This window comes from Colletotrichum tamarilloi, assembly GCF_030869305.1.
Source record: "Colletotrichum tamarilloi strain Tom-12 chromosome Unknown Scaffold_2.1, whole genome shotgun sequence".
Taxonomy (NCBI): domain Eukaryota; kingdom Fungi; phylum Ascomycota; class Sordariomycetes; order Glomerellales; family Glomerellaceae; genus Colletotrichum; species Colletotrichum tamarilloi.
This window is the reverse complement of record NW_026849385.1, coordinates 616,269-632,056: the sequence shown is the minus strand read 5'-3', so window position 1 is coordinate 632,056 and position 15,788 is coordinate 616,269. Positions and strand designations below refer to the sequence as shown.

The 15,788-nt window shown below is 53.3% G+C and overlaps 7 protein-coding genes across 7 annotated transcripts, besides 1 other annotated feature; 5 read left to right on the top strand and 2 right to left on the bottom strand.

The window, feature by feature from the left end:
• Positions 1 to 119: 119 nt before the first annotated feature.
• On the bottom strand, positions 120 to 1,598 carry CTAM01_00853 (BAR domain-containing protein; the record flags this gene model as incomplete). The annotated part of the gene is made up of 3 exons (XM_060516899.1): positions 120 to 142; positions 207 to 1,452; positions 1,563 to 1,598. 3 exons carry the CDS (start codon positions 1,596 to 1,598, stop codon positions 120 to 122), a joined length of 1,305 nt encoding a protein of 434 aa, XP_060388361.1.
• A 1,106-nt stretch (positions 1,599 to 2,704) lies between these two features.
• CTAM01_00852 (cysteine desulfurase IscS) lies at positions 2,705 to 4,425 on the top strand (the record flags this gene model as incomplete). The annotated part of the gene is made up of 2 exons (XM_060516898.1): positions 2,705 to 3,805; positions 4,003 to 4,425. The coding sequence occupies 2 exons, from the start codon at positions 2,705 to 2,707 to the stop codon at positions 4,423 to 4,425; spliced, it is 1,524 nt and encodes a 507-aa protein (XP_060388360.1).
• Positions 4,426 to 4,705: 280 nt separating this feature from the next.
• Positions 4,706 to 4,771: a sequence feature (Short protein (CTAM01_00851, KAK1511921.1) was converted to a misc_feature.).
• Positions 4,772 to 5,835: 1,064 nt separating this feature from the next.
• CTAM01_00850 (uncharacterized protein) lies at positions 5,836 to 6,445 on the top strand (the record flags this gene model as incomplete). The annotated part of the gene is made up of 2 exons (XM_060516897.1): positions 5,836 to 6,132; positions 6,200 to 6,445. The coding sequence occupies 2 exons, from the start codon at positions 5,836 to 5,838 to the stop codon at positions 6,443 to 6,445; spliced, it is 543 nt and encodes a 180-aa protein (XP_060388359.1).
• Positions 6,446 to 7,416: 971 nt separating this feature from the next.
• Positions 7,417 to 7,806, top strand: CTAM01_00849 (uncharacterized protein; the record flags this gene model as incomplete). Its single annotated transcript, XM_060516896.1, has 1 exon — positions 7,417 to 7,806. The coding sequence occupies one exon, from the start codon at positions 7,417 to 7,419 to the stop codon at positions 7,804 to 7,806; it is 390 nt and encodes a 129-aa protein (XP_060388358.1).
• A 609-nt stretch (positions 7,807 to 8,415) lies between these two features.
• On the top strand, positions 8,416 to 9,189 carry CTAM01_00848 (uncharacterized protein; the record flags this gene model as incomplete). The annotated part of the gene is made up of 1 exon (XM_060516895.1): positions 8,416 to 9,189. The coding sequence occupies one exon, from the start codon at positions 8,416 to 8,418 to the stop codon at positions 9,187 to 9,189; it is 774 nt and encodes a 257-aa protein (XP_060388357.1).
• A 598-nt stretch (positions 9,190 to 9,787) lies between these two features.
• CTAM01_00847 (carboxymuconolactone decarboxylase) lies at positions 9,788 to 10,511 on the bottom strand (the record flags this gene model as incomplete). The annotated part of the gene is made up of 3 exons (XM_060516894.1): positions 9,788 to 9,840; positions 9,895 to 9,940; positions 10,020 to 10,511. The coding sequence occupies 3 exons, from the start codon at positions 10,509 to 10,511 to the stop codon at positions 9,788 to 9,790; spliced, it is 591 nt and encodes a 196-aa protein (XP_060388356.1).
• A 1,431-nt stretch (positions 10,512 to 11,942) lies between these two features.
• CTAM01_00846 (FACT complex subunit SPT16) lies at positions 11,943 to 15,326 on the top strand (the record flags this gene model as incomplete). The annotated part of the gene is made up of 5 exons (XM_060516893.1): positions 11,943 to 12,122; positions 12,234 to 12,318; positions 12,381 to 12,502; positions 12,560 to 14,165; positions 14,221 to 15,326. 5 exons carry the CDS (start codon positions 11,943 to 11,945, stop codon positions 15,324 to 15,326), a joined length of 3,099 nt encoding a protein of 1,032 aa, XP_060388355.1.
• Between the last annotated feature and the right edge of the window lie 462 nt (positions 15,327 to 15,788).

Sequence of the window (15,788 nt, the reverse complement as noted above, 5' to 3'; positions counted from 1 at the left end):
CCCTTTCGATGCCCTAGCAGTTGTTCATTAATGTGCCTCTGCGGCACAGTGTATTTGGGTGAAGATCACGGGTGTCGATCGTTATTGGTGGGTTGGGAGTCTCTATTAGTCGCTCCCACTCAATTCAGTTTCACGTAATTCCCTGCGCAGAGAAACTTAGTCTTTGTCTCTATTCAAGTTTGTGCTGGCCGGTGACAAAAACTCACCTGGGAATTGCCCAGTCTTTCCGTTCAATCTACCTTGCCACCACTCATTCTCGTTCTTTGTTCTGCTGATGATCTCGATGACATCGCCCGTCCTGAAGCTCAGGTCGCCCTCAGCTTGTGCAGCGTAGTCGTACAAGGCGGTGACATGTTCGGCCGCGGGCGCTCCGCTGAGTCGGCTGGGTTTGGGCTTGGGCGGAGGAGGCTTTGACTTTGCTGCGGCAATAGCGGCGAGTCCTCCGCCAGAAGTTCCGTTCGTGGGCGGAGGAGAGTATGGAGGCGGCGGGTTTGCGTCGGCGGTTTCTCCTTGCTTGGTGTAGCCACCATACTTTGTGGGCGCTGCTGAGGTTGTGGAGGCAGCTGAGGAGGAAGAAGGTCCAGCGGTAAGCAGGTGTTGAGGCTTGCCCTCGATTGCGGGACGGCCGCCGTATTTTACCGGACGTCTCTGACCAGTCGTCTTGAACTTCACAATGGATAACTTCTCCGCCTGCTCTTGAATATCACCTCGCTTCTTGTGGAATGCCTCAAGTACGTCGAGCGTTAGGTCGAAGTAGCCGATGTCGCAGTGTTGCATCTTCTCGTGCAACGTATAGAAGATGTTGAGTTGCATGTAGTAGAAGGACTGGAAGAGGGGTTGGATGAATTGTTGCTCGAGCGCAAACAGGCGCGGCAGTTCCTCCTTGAGAAGATCGTTGAAGTAGTTGAACTCCTGAGTCGCCTGCTCCACGTCGTTCTCCGCTTTCCACAGAGCCTTTTCATCCTTGGCATTCCGATCCTTCTTGTCCTGCAGCTTCTTCAGGGTTTGTCTGTGTCGGTCGTAATCGAGCTTCTTGTGTTCGCGCTTCGCTGCTGACTTGCGAATGACCTTGACGACATCGAGGAGTTCGTTGGCTGGGCGAATAACCCTACTTTCTATCATCTCCAACTCTGGCGCAAGAGTCTCCTGCAAATCCTTGACGACAGCCTCGTACTCTTCGCAGGCACGGATACCCTCGGGGTTGCCGCGAACCTCCAAACTGTCGGGATCCGACATGCGACCGGAAATGGGTTTGTAGATTTCGGTCATGGCCTTGCTGAATTCGATCTGATGGCTGAGCATGCCGTTGATGGCGTCGAAGTATTTCTTGGACTCATCGTGCAATCGCTTCGTCTCGGTTTCCAGCTCTTGAAATCTGCGCTCGGAATCGATGTAGACGGCATCCTTTGTGTGCTCGCCGATATTGAAGCGCGACTTGAATTGCTGGGGCGCCTGTTTGTCGTGGAGAAAAGGAGATCAATAGTCAGCCAATTTTTGTGTTCCGTCTTCATGTCACCACGCGGAGGGCACGGGAGGACCCCTCATTAAGTGGACACACGTACCCGAATGACGCTTTTCTGGAAGCCCCGGAAGCTCATGGCGGGGTGATTTTGTGGTGGTGATGTATCGGATTAGGTACTTGAAAAGTTCGTGCCAATAGAGGGCAGAGAAGGTGGTATCGTAGGCTGAAGGTTTTGACGAGGGTCGTCGCTGCTTGAAAGTTGAGGGTATTCGACGTCCAACCTTATGAGGTGTGGGCTCTCGCAACCTGATTGTCGCTGGTGACGACGTAGGCGTGGCTGTGTCAGTCAGCTTCTGCGCAGTGTCGCTTGGCTGTGGCGCATGAGGTGCCGAAAGACAGGAGCTAAGGCGCTACTATGCAGAAGCTAAGGTACCTAAAGTAGGTGCCTGGCGGGGTCAGCGGGAAGAACGGAGCACTGCGACGTGGGAAACAGATGTTTCGCGATGATGACGCTGCGATTTGTGGATGAGAAAAAGAATCTCAGAAAAGGGTTGGAGAGAAGGAAGGGGATGGACTTGAGGATATTCGGAGCTTCGGTTTGGGAAATTGAACAATGCAAAAGGAAGAAAGGCAAGTGGAATACAGTTGCTCGGTCGCGGCGAAAGCGGTGGAAGAGCAGGGCGACTCCGAGAGCCCGTCTCTACAAAGATCCTCGTCCCCAGTCCGGCCGCATTCAGCATTTCAGCAAAGACCCAATTCACTTTGTCCAAGTCCTGGGAGGCCTGCCCGTTTACGTTTTGTTTAGCTAATCATCCTTGAGTAAGGGCATGTTAGGTAAGGCACATCATGACATGGGAAGGTAAGGACCAGGTAGGGACCGTCCCTTTGCAACCTTCGGCTTCCCTGCCGCGCCCGCCTGTGCTTCTTGACCCTACGAGGCGTGGCCCAATCTTGGGCTGCTGCTTTTTCGGGGGTGTCGGTCCTGACAGGTGCCGTAGCCGAAACCGCCTCCCAAAAAGGACTGCAGCTGAATAGGGAACGTCATCCCACCGATCTGGCCAATCACGGCCCGTGTGTTTATCCCCGACCCCGAGGCGGTCTCCGATGCAATTTGTCACGAAAAAAAACTATCCCCATCCTGAGTAGGGTAGCTTCTCCTCTTTCTAGAATTTCTATTTTCCTTTTCCTCTCCCTGAAGCTCGCGTCCCTCTTCTTCCCTACGCCATCAACATCAAACACATCATGGCTAGCATCACATCATCCGCCTTCAGGCAGGCAGGTCGCCTTTGCCGCTATACGCAGGTGCCGGGTGTTCCCTCACGAGGCATTTCCTCATTATCAAGGGTGGCGGTTGCGCCAACCCACAGATTATCTCAGCAGCGCAGATACGTCTCGGAAACGAAACGTGATAATGCACAGGTTAACATCGAAACGGCCATCAAGCTTGACAAGAAAGACTTCATCGATGTTGTCCCTCAGTCTCCCGATGCTTCAAATGTCATGGTTAGCCCCATGGCTGAGGTTCTGAAGCAAGTCACTACGATGGAGGAGGGCCAGCGGCCCATCTATCTCGACATGCAAGCCACGACTCCCGTCGACCCTCGCGTCCTCGATGCCATGTTACCGTTCATGACTGGTATCTACGGAAACCCACATTCGAGAACGCACGCATACGGATGGGAAAGTGAGGAAGCGGTCGAGGAGGCTCGAGGCCACATTGCGAAGCTTATCGGTGCGGATCCCAAGGAAATCATTTTCACGAGTGGCGCCACCGAGAGCAACAACATGAGCATCAAGGGAGTCGCAAGGTTCTTTGGCAGATCTGGAAAGAAGAAGCACATTGTCACTTCGCAGACGGAGCACAAGTGCGTTCTTGACAGCTGCCGCCATCTTCAAGATGAGGGCTTCGAAGTTACATACCTCCCGGTCAAGAACTCTGGCTTGATCGACATGGATGAGCTAGCTGCAGCGATTCGTCCGGATACTGCCATCGTCAGCATTATGTCTGTGAATAACGAAATCGGAGTTATCCAGCCATTGGAGGCCATTGGAAAGCTTTGCCGCGAGAGGAAAACATTCTTCCATACCGATGCTGCACAAGCTGTCGGAAAGATTCCCATGGACGTCAACAAGATGAACATCGACTTGATGTCTATCTCCTCACACAAGATCTACGGCCCCAAAGGCATTGGAGCTTGCTACGTCCGCCGCCGGCCCAGAGTCAGACTTGACCCTATCATCAGCGGAGGCGGACAGGAGAGAGGTTTGCGAAGCGGTACTCTCGCACCGCCACTGATTGCTGGCTTCGGCGAGGCGTGCCGCATCGCCTACGAGGAAATGGAGGTATGTTCAAGGTTTCATTCAGTTCCCTTTCCCCAGCCTACCCATATGATGATTCGCTCCTACATGCATGGCTTTCTGAATGTCCCGTGACAAGGACGTCCATGTTGAAAAATAGCAACCTGTCTGAACCTATCCTAACTCTTCTGCACTGTTTATGGTATCTTGCATCGATACACAGCAGCTAACAGTTTTATCAGTACGACTCGAAGCGTATCAAGTTCTTGTCTGACAGACTCCTCAATGGCTTGTTGTCGCTGGAGCACACCACCCAGAACGGCGACCCTGAGCACTTCTACCCTGGATGTGTCAACGTTTCGTTCGCCTATGTTGAGGGCGAGTCTCTCCTGATGGCCTTGAAGGACATCGCGCTGTCTTCTGGCAGTGCCTGCACCTCTGCTTCTCTGGAGCCCAGTTACGTTCTTCGTGCTTTGGGTAATAGCGATGAGAGCGCCCACAGCAGTATCAGATTCGGTATTGGCCGTTTCACCACCGAGCAGGAGATTGACTACGTTCTCAAGGCAGTCAAGGAGAGAGTCGACTTCTTGCGCGAGCTGAGCCCGCTTTGGGAGTTGGTGCAGGAGGGTGTTGACCTCAACACTATCCAGTGGAGCCAGCACTAAGGGCAGTATGCTCGACATGATGCACACCTGCCCATCAACACCTGCACTCTTCAGCACTCGACCCTTGTGAGCCCGTTGAGGATCTTTGCAGGAAGACACCCGAGTCTTTCCTACCCGGAGTAGCTTGTATTAAAACCCACATTTGAGATACCTTAACAGCCAGCCTTTCGTTTTTGCTCAGGGATATTGGAGTTGGGATCGGGGACTACGGAGAGTTGAGATACTGGTCGGAAAGACCAGATGCCGGCAAGAGCCGGCACGGTGGCAATCGGCTGTTTTTTTATGAAGAATTTGGCCTGTATACTACGGTTGTGAGCGACCCCAACAAAAGAACTTCTCTCAGCATGAATCACAATAGAGAAGCTTCGAGCTATGGACAAACACGCAAGCGAAAGCTCCATGTGCTGGCCGACGGTGTCGCCTACAAGTGACAGTCTGGTATACCTTGTGTAAGCCTTGACATGATTCCTCAGGTGCCACGGTTCTCTGCAGGAACATCAAGTATGTCAAGAGTGCGTTGTGTCAAACCGCCGATCAGTGTAAGCAAGCTACATGGAGCAAGCGGAATGTCACCGGTTGTCTGGCTTCTTCAGCGGTCTAATGCAAGGATGAATTTGCCTTGCACTACCTACAGCATGAATGCTATATTGATACCCTACTTGCCCAACCACGATGGCATAGACAACCTAGGAGGCAGGCAGATAGGCGTTGTCGTTGCGGTATGGCCATGTCTGGCAAACTTGCAAGTTGGGGGGGACAGCTCTTGCCAAGGCGGGCGGAAGATGTGCATCATCAACCATTCCTCAAATGGTAATGTGTCGGAGAGGGAAGGTCCAGACTGGTCCTCATTACGTTTGTTGTGGGCTCACATGGCCTACCTTACGCAGTATGCAGGGCGTCTCATGTTTCCAGACGAAAAGCGTGAAGCCTGAAAGTGTGTTGGGAATTTGGGGATTTGGGGGGCACGAGGAAAGGGGCGACGCCGCGACGATGGCGTGGTCGTTAGTCCGGAAGGCGTGCAGTCGCAAAATGACATCATGGAAGGTGCGCAGGGTACGAAGCTGCCCCTCCATCCCGCGTTTGTCCTCCACAATGACCCAAAGTGGCCCCCTCCTCTGCTCTTGCAGCCACAGGCACCATCTCCAAAATGACATCACACCTCCAGCTTCGTCTGGCAAATGTCATCGCGGTTGCCAGAACAATGGCGATTCACATGCTCCCTGCCTAAGAAAGTGGAGGAGTCTGGACGTGGTTCTCTACATTCATAAATACCATCCATCCTCCTCAGCAGCACTGTCTTTCCTCTCCCACATCAACAATTCACATCATCCATCAAACGCAACCTACAAGCATCACACATTACTTAATCAATCAGACTCATCAGAGCAATCAAACCACACAATATCCACCATGGCTGCCAACAACGACAACACTTCCACCCTCAAGTCGTACGTCGACTCTGCCACTGGCGCTGCCCAGAATCTCCTCGGCTCTCTTACCGGCAGCACTGCCGATCAGAACAAGGGAGAGGCCAAGCAGGACAAGGCACAGCTCGAACACGATGCTTCCCACGCTACTGCTAAGATTCCCGGCTTCACTGCCACCGCTGGTGGTGTGACCAAGGACGACCCCGATCGTGCTGGCGGCTCCTGGAACCAGACCGTCGGCTCTGCTAAGGAGACTGTTGGTGGTCTTGTCGGCTCCGAGGTAAGCTTGTCCACAAATCCCACTCCCTGTTCCATAAGCATCTAGCAAGCTGACAGCGTGGCTACAGAACTTGAAGCAGCAAGGTCGTGAGCAGAACCTCCAGGGCCAGGAGCAGGAAGCCAAGGGCCAGCTCAACGATTACACCTCTGGCATTGGCAACCGTGTCCAGGGCACCATTGGCGGTGCTGTCGCTGGCCTTACCGGCGACAAGGCTGGCCAGGCACACTACGAGGGTCTCCACGACACAGGCAAGACTCAGCAGCGTGGTGCCGAGCATGACATACAGAAGCAGGCCGAGGCCAGACAACACTAAATTCAGCGCCAATTGGCGTGGAGCATGGCAGGATTGAGGACGCAGATGGAATTTGATACCCCTTGCACGAAAATGCATATCCCCAGATAGTCCTGCAGGTAGAGATGAATTGACTCATCAACCTCACTCGATCGTACCTTTTTTGATGTGACAATACGTGACTTACAAACTCAATCCAAAAGTAAGCACCCCCAGAATATGTTGGCATCGAAAGGTCTAGATAGGGAAAGTGGATCTGGGGATGTTGACATTTTCTCCACTGCTCCGTATTTCCATGCAGCCTGGGATTAGATAGGTCGGTTAGGTGGTTTAATTCGCTCCGATATGTCTCATGTTGCACATCTTAATGATGGCAAACCCGGGGGCAGGTTTGGGAGTAGACTGATTTTCACATAAAATCTCAATGTCGATGTTGTTCGGCTTGCCCTCCCGAACTGAACTTCTACCTGTATTCTGGCAGCGTCAAATGGTTACCTTGAGCATCCAATTGTTGTGGCGGCTTGGCTAGCCACTAGCACTCATCATGCACCTACCGGTGATCCAGTGAGCTAAACCTCCCCGCTGACCTGAAATGCAGAACAAACGCAGCGCAAGCGCAAGGGTTAAAAGTCAGTAAGCCATTCAACATACAAGTGTCCAGCCTCTTACATGGCTGGTGCGTGGAGCCAAACAGAACCCGCAGGTTGCAGTGTTCGGATGGCACATTATGGCGCTTCCAAAGTATGTAAGGTACCTGACTGAAATCAAGGTACTGGAGACAAGCGAACACACCTGCAGCTGCACACTTTGATTACACCAACTTGTAACTATGTCTTCCATGCCTTTTATTTTCTCTTCATCACGCTTTCGGCTAGGCAAATCGCATCGGCACCAACACCAGCACCAACAGGAACAGACATGCCGTTCCGTCCTCGCCTCGTCCCAGTCGTCTCATCTTGTCTCGCTCGCTGACCGCCAGACAACCCCTCATCATGGAACTTACCCCTCGCCCATCGCCCACCGCCGTCCGCAATGCTGGGTTCCAGGTTCCAGGTTCTAGCCCTTCCCGTCGCGTCTTCTACCGCCAAAAGTCACAATCCGCCCGAGGGTTTCTCCTCTTCTTGACACCAGTCGGTGGACTTTGCCCGCGATATGCAGCACAGTGGGTACGCACAAATCCACCCAACGAAGCCCCGAAGACGAGGGCCGCGATGATGAGTGCTACTGTTGGTCACAAGCTCAGCCCTCGACTTTCAAGTTCCCACCGTCTAGGGCAGAAGAAGAGCACCGGCCCCATCGGATCGGTTCTCGAGCCACGTTCGGGCCACAGTGAAGCCATGCTGGATACAGAAGTTCACCCTCGTCTGTCCAGTGACAGGTGACGCTCCAATATGCAGCTGCAGGGGAGACCACCAACCATGGGAGCGTCGCATCCCACAGTCGACGAGCAGGACCCGTTAGGAGCGACCTCGGTGCCATTTATTGGCTCATGCCGCCAAGTGGCTACACCTCACGAGCAAAAAGATGCAAGGGAGGCCGCATCCAAGAGGGGCAGGAAAAGGCAAGGAAGAGGAGGCATTATTTGATTGCGCTGCATCTGGAACCCAACTTACAGACCCTAACGTCGTACTGGCGCGCACAGCACTGCGCGGAGCGGAACGACCAACTCCTGCCGTCGATGGTCATGACGGGAGTACAGTAATACCACCGCGAAGCCCTCCTTGCCCTCCTTGCCCTCCTTGCCCTTCCTCCCCTCCGATTTCGTGTACACACTTCAGCCGTCATCAACGTTGCCTACTCCCTCCTTTCACATCTTGACTGTGCCGTCTCTCTACTTTGAAAACACTGCCTTTGTCCGTCGCGAATCACATCCCTGTGTAGGCCTACGCATACTTATTGACGAACAACCCTTCCGTCGCATCATGGTGCGATAGTCTCTCGCCATTTGACCCGCCACTTACACTCTTCTCTTACGTGCTTCGCTCTCCGCCATGGCCGAGAACGAAGCGCGCCAGTGGACGTTCGTCCTCATTCTGACCGCGCTCCTCCTTTCCCTCGTCGTACTCTCCCAGATCCTGACAACGTATATCACTGCCTATCGTGTCGCTCCCAACGAGATCACATCTTTTATCGATGCCGTCGACTTTTCGGTCGAGGAGAACGAGAGCTACGATCGCGATGTTGCCAAGGTTCAGCGCCTTGAAGATAAGCTCCGCTTAGGTCGACTTCTGCGCGAGATCCAAAAGGGCGGCGATGACCTGCGTGAAGAGATCAACTTGCTGCTTCTCTCCGAAGACACCACTTCTCTACGCCTGAGCGCCCGCCTTCTCTGGGCGAGCAAGCGCCGCGATCTCGAGGAGCGTGTGCGCCGGCTGGATCTCGTGAGGATGCGCTTTCTCGTAGTATACATGGGTGTGGTCGCGGATCGGGCAAACGTCACAGCAGAACGTCAAATGCCCGTCGCAACACCAACGACACCGCAAAGAGACCCGGAAAAGACACCTGTTTCCCCTTTTACGCCCCCAATGACCAACCTAAACGCCCACTTGACGCGCGCCTTAACGGAGGAGATTCGAGAGCGGCCGCCGCTGCGAAGGCTAACTACCCAAGCTATCGGTCATCGCGAGACTACGCAGCCCGGGCACAAGCTGGGGTGGGCGGGTGTGGTTCAGGAACTGCAAAAGAGTCCCCGGATGCACAAGCGACGCTCCTCCATCGAAAGATCCATCGAACAAGAGTTGGCCAACTCCAAGCTGACGATTTGATACGGCGATGGATTCAGGAAGTGTTGCTTGCGGCAGACATGGGGAAGCGTCGAAACTCTATAGACGGCACCTACACTTACGCAAACTACGACGAAGAACGATTTACCGGCTTACGACTACAGGTTACATGGCACTAACGACGTATGAACACTTGCATATGCATATTGAACAGACGACACATTATCTGGTGGCACTCAGCTTGAGGCCTCGGAAAAGCATCTTGGGGGGGCATCATTGGCAGACCATCTGTCAGCTCTCCCACGCCCGCAGTGAAAACTGCGGGCACGAACTTTATGAAGAAAATGGGGGGGGTCACAGGCGCAAGGCGGGCACGGAGGTTCACAGGAGTCTCATGGGAGGTTCATGGGAGGTTTAGGGAGAGGATTGGGGATGAGGAGAATTTTTACTTTTTTAACCGTTTAGCAGGAGGATTTACACATCACTTCACTTAGATGAGATACCCCTTTTTCACAGCATTATTAGCCCCATGGCATATTTACACTACACTTGATCAGTTAGTCTTTTCATTTTCCCAATTCAGTACAAGATCCCCCGGCTTAAGCATACTATTTTGATTATGTCTTGTGTGTTCTTTGGCTTAGTGGGAAGGCAGAGCCACATCGTCAGGCCCAGTGCTGTTCCTCTCACCGACTGCTTGAATATTAGAATCGATTCGACTTGAAGACGTAGAGGGTCCCATCTTACCATCGAGAGCCACCAGGAATCTGCTCACACAGTTATAGCACGCGACCTGGATTCGTTTGTTAGCTTCTCTCCTTTCCCAGCCTCAGCCCCTTCTCATCCCCCCTTCGCCCGAGAAAAGAACTAACCGTCGTCGTAATCTCCACCACCTCCCTCTCGTTCAACAGCTCCTTGAGCTTGGCAAACGTCTCGTCCTTGACCCTAACGTTCCTCGTCATCTCGTCCGAGTAGACGAGCACGGCCCACTGCTTCTCGCTGAGGTACAGCGCGGGGCGGCTGGCCAGGTCGAGCGGGGCCTCGGTCTTGATGGCGTCCATGCCTTCCTGGGAGACGCCCGCGGCGACGGCGAGGGGCGCGTGGTGGCCCCACTCGTACCAGGCCTTGTTGACGACGGCGACGCGGGAGATTGCGAGCTCGCGGAGGTCGGCGGGGATGGTGGTCTGGGTGCGGACGGCGCCGAGGAAGGAGTTCCAGCCGTCGGCGACGGGGGGCGCGTGCAGAAGGGTCAGGTCTAGGGCCTGGAGGGGACGGGGCGCGCGGCGGGCTTGGATGCGGGAGACGATGGCGGCGTCTTCGGGGGTCGTGGTTTGGGGAGGGTTGGGGACGTAGGGGAGACGCATTTTGGATGGTTTTGGGGGGGTTGCAAAGCGGGAAGGGTTTCTTGGTGATGGTGTTGTGAGGGGTATGGTTGGCGTCTTTCTGGGTTTGAAAAGGTTGAGGAACCTTGAGAACGAGCTCATGTAAACCGATGCGGTTGGCGGTTTTGATCTGTGAAGTGATGATATCTTCAAGTCAGAAAAGTGAGGTTTACGAAATGCCTTCTTTTATTTCATCCGAGGGGTTTACGCGGGGTTGCGTATAAGTCCCGTCTCCACATCCCGAAAATCGGGCGGGCCGAGCGAGCGTTCTTTCCCCCCTCTTGCCAAATTTCTGGGTCTTCCGGTTGAATGCTGTCCCGGCGCGATGCCGGTGTCGCTTGGGACACCCGACTGTAGCCTGCAAGTCTCTCAAGGAACGGTCGGGCGATTCGGCAGGGCACTCTTGGGTACGGATACTTCCTTAAAGTGTCGGTAACAGGTGGGAATCCTTTTTTTTCAGTGGAGAGCCGTCTCGTTTATTTCTCTGGGGGATTGGGGATGACTTGCATGGAAGAAATATGGAGTTGAGTCTCTGCAGAGTCAGGATAGAGAGGCGTATTTTATCAATGTTGTTATGCCATCGAGAAGAGTCGAGCACTAGACACTGTGAAATGGTATTCATTGATCATTGTCAACCAAATTACCATGTCTACACTTGATTATAGGATTAGCTGGAGCGAGATAGATCTGGTGTTTCCCAAGACTTAGGTCGACAGTGACCTGTCCTACTTCTGTCCCTACGGATGCTTTCTTGCGAACACTTGGTCTTCGTGAATGGAAGTACCCAGCTGTCTGGACCTCTGATTTTGAGTCGCTGGTGCTCTCAGCAACAATGCTACCTGTGCCCTGCTCGATCTGTTGCGCAACGTGCTGGACCTGCTCCTTCCCTCTCTGTGTTACTGAGGATTGGCTTTCTTGGCTGCCGCCTGAGAGAAATTCCATGACGGACTTCGCAAAGAACTCCAGTTCAAGGTGCAGGCCCGGGCAGGAAGCTTTGACGTCAACCTGCCCTGCCAGTTGCACAGCAATTACCAACTTACCACTGACACCAATTGGTACATACCTTAGGTCGCCAAAGCTCCAACTCCTTCAGCACATTTCGCGCCAGCTCGCCACCTGAACAGTGAACAGGCCCAACTCACCTGCTCCCTACCCCCGCAAGCTTCTCCACGCCACCTTACTCCACCAACAATCGCGCCGCGACCCCCAGCAACTTGCAGCCAACTGACGTGACTGCCTAAGAACCTTAGGTGGGAAGAAAGTGAAAGCGCGAGGCGGGTCACGTGCAGAGCTCCTACCTCTCCCAATTTACGCGGTGGATTTTTCGGATCTCGCGTCGCCAGCGGCAACCTGGAACCTTTCGTTCTTCACCCCTTCTCTGCCAACAAATCCGTCACTCACTACGCAGCGACGATGGCGGAGATCAAGATCGACAACAAGGCCTTCCACGAGCGCACTTCGCGCCTCGCCAGCGCTTGGAAGAATGACTTGCGATCCAAGGATGGCAACATCTTCCACGGCGCCTCGTCCATCGTCGTGATGATGGGCAAGGTGGAGGAGGTCCCCGAGCTGCACAAGAACAACGCCATGCACGTTAGTCGCCTCCCTTCCAAACCGGGACGACACGGCAATTTCCATTGTGTTTGCCATCGTCACCATGCAGAGATCAAGAGCTGACTTTCTTTTTCTTTTGTGCGCAATTAGTTTTGGCTTCTTGGCTACGAATTCCCGACGACGATGATGCTGCTCACGACCGAGAAGATCTATATCCTCACGACTGCGAAGAAAGGTGAGGAGTTTTCGCCATCACTGCGCCGCACACACAGCGAGCGTCAGCTAACTCAATGACAGCGAAACATCTGGAACAGTTGAAGAACGGTCGATTCCCTCTCGAGGTTCTCGTTCGAGGCAAGGACGCCGCAGAGAACGAGAAGCTTTTTGTCAAGCTCGCTGAAGTCATCAAATCTTCGGGCGTAAGTCGTTGCTACGTGCGGCCAACATCGATCGTCACTAATCTAACCGTCCCGCAGAGCAAAGTTGGCACCATTGCCAAGGACACCTCCAAGGGTCCCTTCATCGAAGAGTGGAAGAAGGTTTTCGCCGATCAATGCAAAGACATCGAAGAGGTCGACGTTTCCCAAGCCCTTTCCCAGCACGCCTTCTCCGTGAAGGACGAAACCGAGCTCCGAGCCATGCGAACTGCTTCCAAGGCCTGCGTCGCCCTGATGACCCCCTTTTTCCTCGAAGAAATGTCGGACATTCTTGATAAGGAGAAGAAGGTCAAACACAGCGCACTGGCAGACAAGGTCGACAAGAAGCTCGACGACAACAAGTTCTGGAAGACGGTTGAGCTTCCAAACAAGACCAAACTTCCTGCAGACCTGGACCCCGCACAGCTGGACTGGGTTTTGGGCCCTCTTGTGCAGAGTGGTGGGAAATACGACCTGAAGATGAACTCGGAGAGCAACGACGACATTTTGCACCCCGGTACTATTGTTGCTGCTATGGGCTTGCGCTACAAGTCGTATTGCTCGGCTATCGCGCGCACGTATCTCGTTGACCCCAACAAGTCGCAAGAGAGCAACTACAAGCTTCTTTTCAACATCCACAACATGATCCTCAAAGAGGTCCGCGATGGCGTCGTTATCAAGGAGGTCTACAACAAGGCCTTGAGCATGATCAAGGCCAAGAAACCTGATTTGGAGAAACACTTCTTGAAAAACGTTGGTTGGGGTGTCGGTTTGGAGAATAGAGACCCGACCTTGATTCTCAACGCCAAGAACTCCCGAGCCCTGAAGGATGGCATGACTCTTGTCATCACTACCGGCTTCAGCGATATCGAGAATCCTCAACCACAGGACAAGAGCAGCAAGATCTACTCCTTGGTCATCACCGACACGATCCGTGTGACATCGAGCGAGGCAGTCGTTTTCACCGGAGATACTCCCATTGACGCGGATTCAAATTCCTTCTTCTTCAAAGACGAGGAGGAGGCTCAGCCTACGCCCAAGAAGGAGAAGAAGGATTCTCGAGTTGGTGCTGTTGCTACTAAAAACATCACTTCTACGAGGTTGAGATCCGAGCGGACAACCACAGTCGATGACGATGCGGACAAGAGACGCCGAGAACATCAGAAGGACTTGGCGTCAAAGAAGCAAAAGGAAGGTCTGGCGCGCTTCTCCGAGTCTACTAGTGGGCAGAACGGCAAAGAGGTAAAGAAGTTCAAGCGCTTTGACTCATACAAGCGGGACAACCAGTTTCCTCCCAAGGTTCGCGAACTACAGATCGTGGTTGATGCGAGAAATGACACAGTGGTGCTTCCTGTCATGGGCCGCCCTGTGCCGTTCCACATCAACACGATCAAGAATGCCAGTAAGAGTGATGAGGGCGACTGGTCATTCCTTAGAATCAACCTTCTCTCACCTGGTCAGGGAGTCGGTCGCAAAGATGACCAGCCTTTCGAGGATGCGTCAGCCCATTTCGTCAGAAGTCTGACGTTCAGGTCGACGGATGGCGACCGCTACCAAGAAATCGCCACCCAGATTTCCAATATGAAGCGGGATGTGAACAAGAAGGAACAGGAGAAGAAGGAGCTGGAGGATGTTGTCGAGCAGGACAAGCTCGTCGAAATAAGAAGTAAGCTAGCCCCTTCCTTGATCGCCATGAGAAGCCTCCTAACGAACTCTGCTAGATCGCCGTCCCGCTGTGCTCGACAACGTCTTCATTCGCCCTGCCATGGAAGGAAAGCGAGTTCCTGGTAAGGTGGAGATCCACCAGAATGGTATTCGATACCAGTCGCCGCTTAGCACGCAGCAACGCGTCGACATTCTGTTCTCAAACGTTCGCCACCTATTCTTCCAGCCTTGCCAGCACGAATTGATCGTCATCATCCACATTCACCTGAAAGACCCCATCATGGTTGCCAACAAGAAGAAGACCAAGGATGTGCAGTTTTACCGCGAGGCGACTGATATCCAGTTCGATGAAACAGGCAACCGCAAGAGAAAATACCGTTACGGTGATGAGGACGAGTTCGAGCAGGAACAGGAGGAGCGTCGTCGCCGTGCCGAGCTTGACCGGCTGTTCCAAGGCTTTGCCCAGAAGATTGCTGAGGCTGGCAAGAACGAGAACATCGAAGTAGATGTCCCCATCAGGGACCTTGGCTTCCACGGTGTGCCTTTCCGAAGCAACGTCTTCATCCAGCCCACCACGGAATGCCTGATCCAGGTCGTCGAGCCGCCTTTCATGGTCATCACATTGGACGATATAGAAGTGGCTCACTTGGAACGTGTGCAGTTCGGTCTGAAGAACTTTGATCTGGTTTTCGTCTTCAAAGATTTCACGAGAGCACCTTACCACGTCAACACTATTCCAGTAGAGTTTCTCGACCACGTCAAGGAGTTCTTGGACTCTTCAGATATTGCATACTCTGAGGGTCCCCTCAACTTGAACTGGCCGACCATCATGAAGACGGTCACGGCTGACACCCACCAGTTCTTCATCGATGGTGGTTGGTCCTTCTTACAGGCAGAGTCCGATGACGAGGGCGAGGAGTCTGAGCCTGAGAGTAACTTTGAGATCGAGTCTGACGAGCTTGACGAGGCTTCCGAATCGAGCGAGGAAGACTCCGATTTTGGTTCAAACGTCTCTGATGAGGAGGATGACGCCGAGATGAGCGATGAAGACGAGGGTGAGGACTGGGACGAGCTCGAGGCAAAGGCCAAGAAGCGCGATCGAGAGGACGCTCGTGGCGGTGGTGACGATGACGACCGCGGCCGCAAGAAGAGGAAGCACTGAGCATTTGGCTCGTGGAAGGGCACCATTTGATGAGAAATGGCGAATCGTAGGTACACACGGAAGCGTTTTCCATGCGTGCATTGTTTTTGGTATCAATTGTATTATCAAATTTGTTGTGTAGGCGTCTAGGGTGGAGAGAGTATGGAGAGGTCCTTGGTGAACGCGGGCCGCCTCTTGCGGCCTTCAGGGCGACGGAACAGATAGCTTTCTTATTAATCCATGATGATTCCCGGATGGATATGTTCGGTCCATTCCTACCTTGTGATTGCATATGAAGTCCAGCGAGGGTATCCTTTAATTCTCTCTGACATCGCTCATTGACCTCGAGTAGCTACGCAGTGCAATAGATGAGTACGTGTTTTCCAAATGAAACTGATTTAATCATGCATCGAAAGAATAATTTGATGGTCTACCTGACCCTTAAGCCTCGAACTCCAGATTCCCTCGGTAAGCTAAGGAACG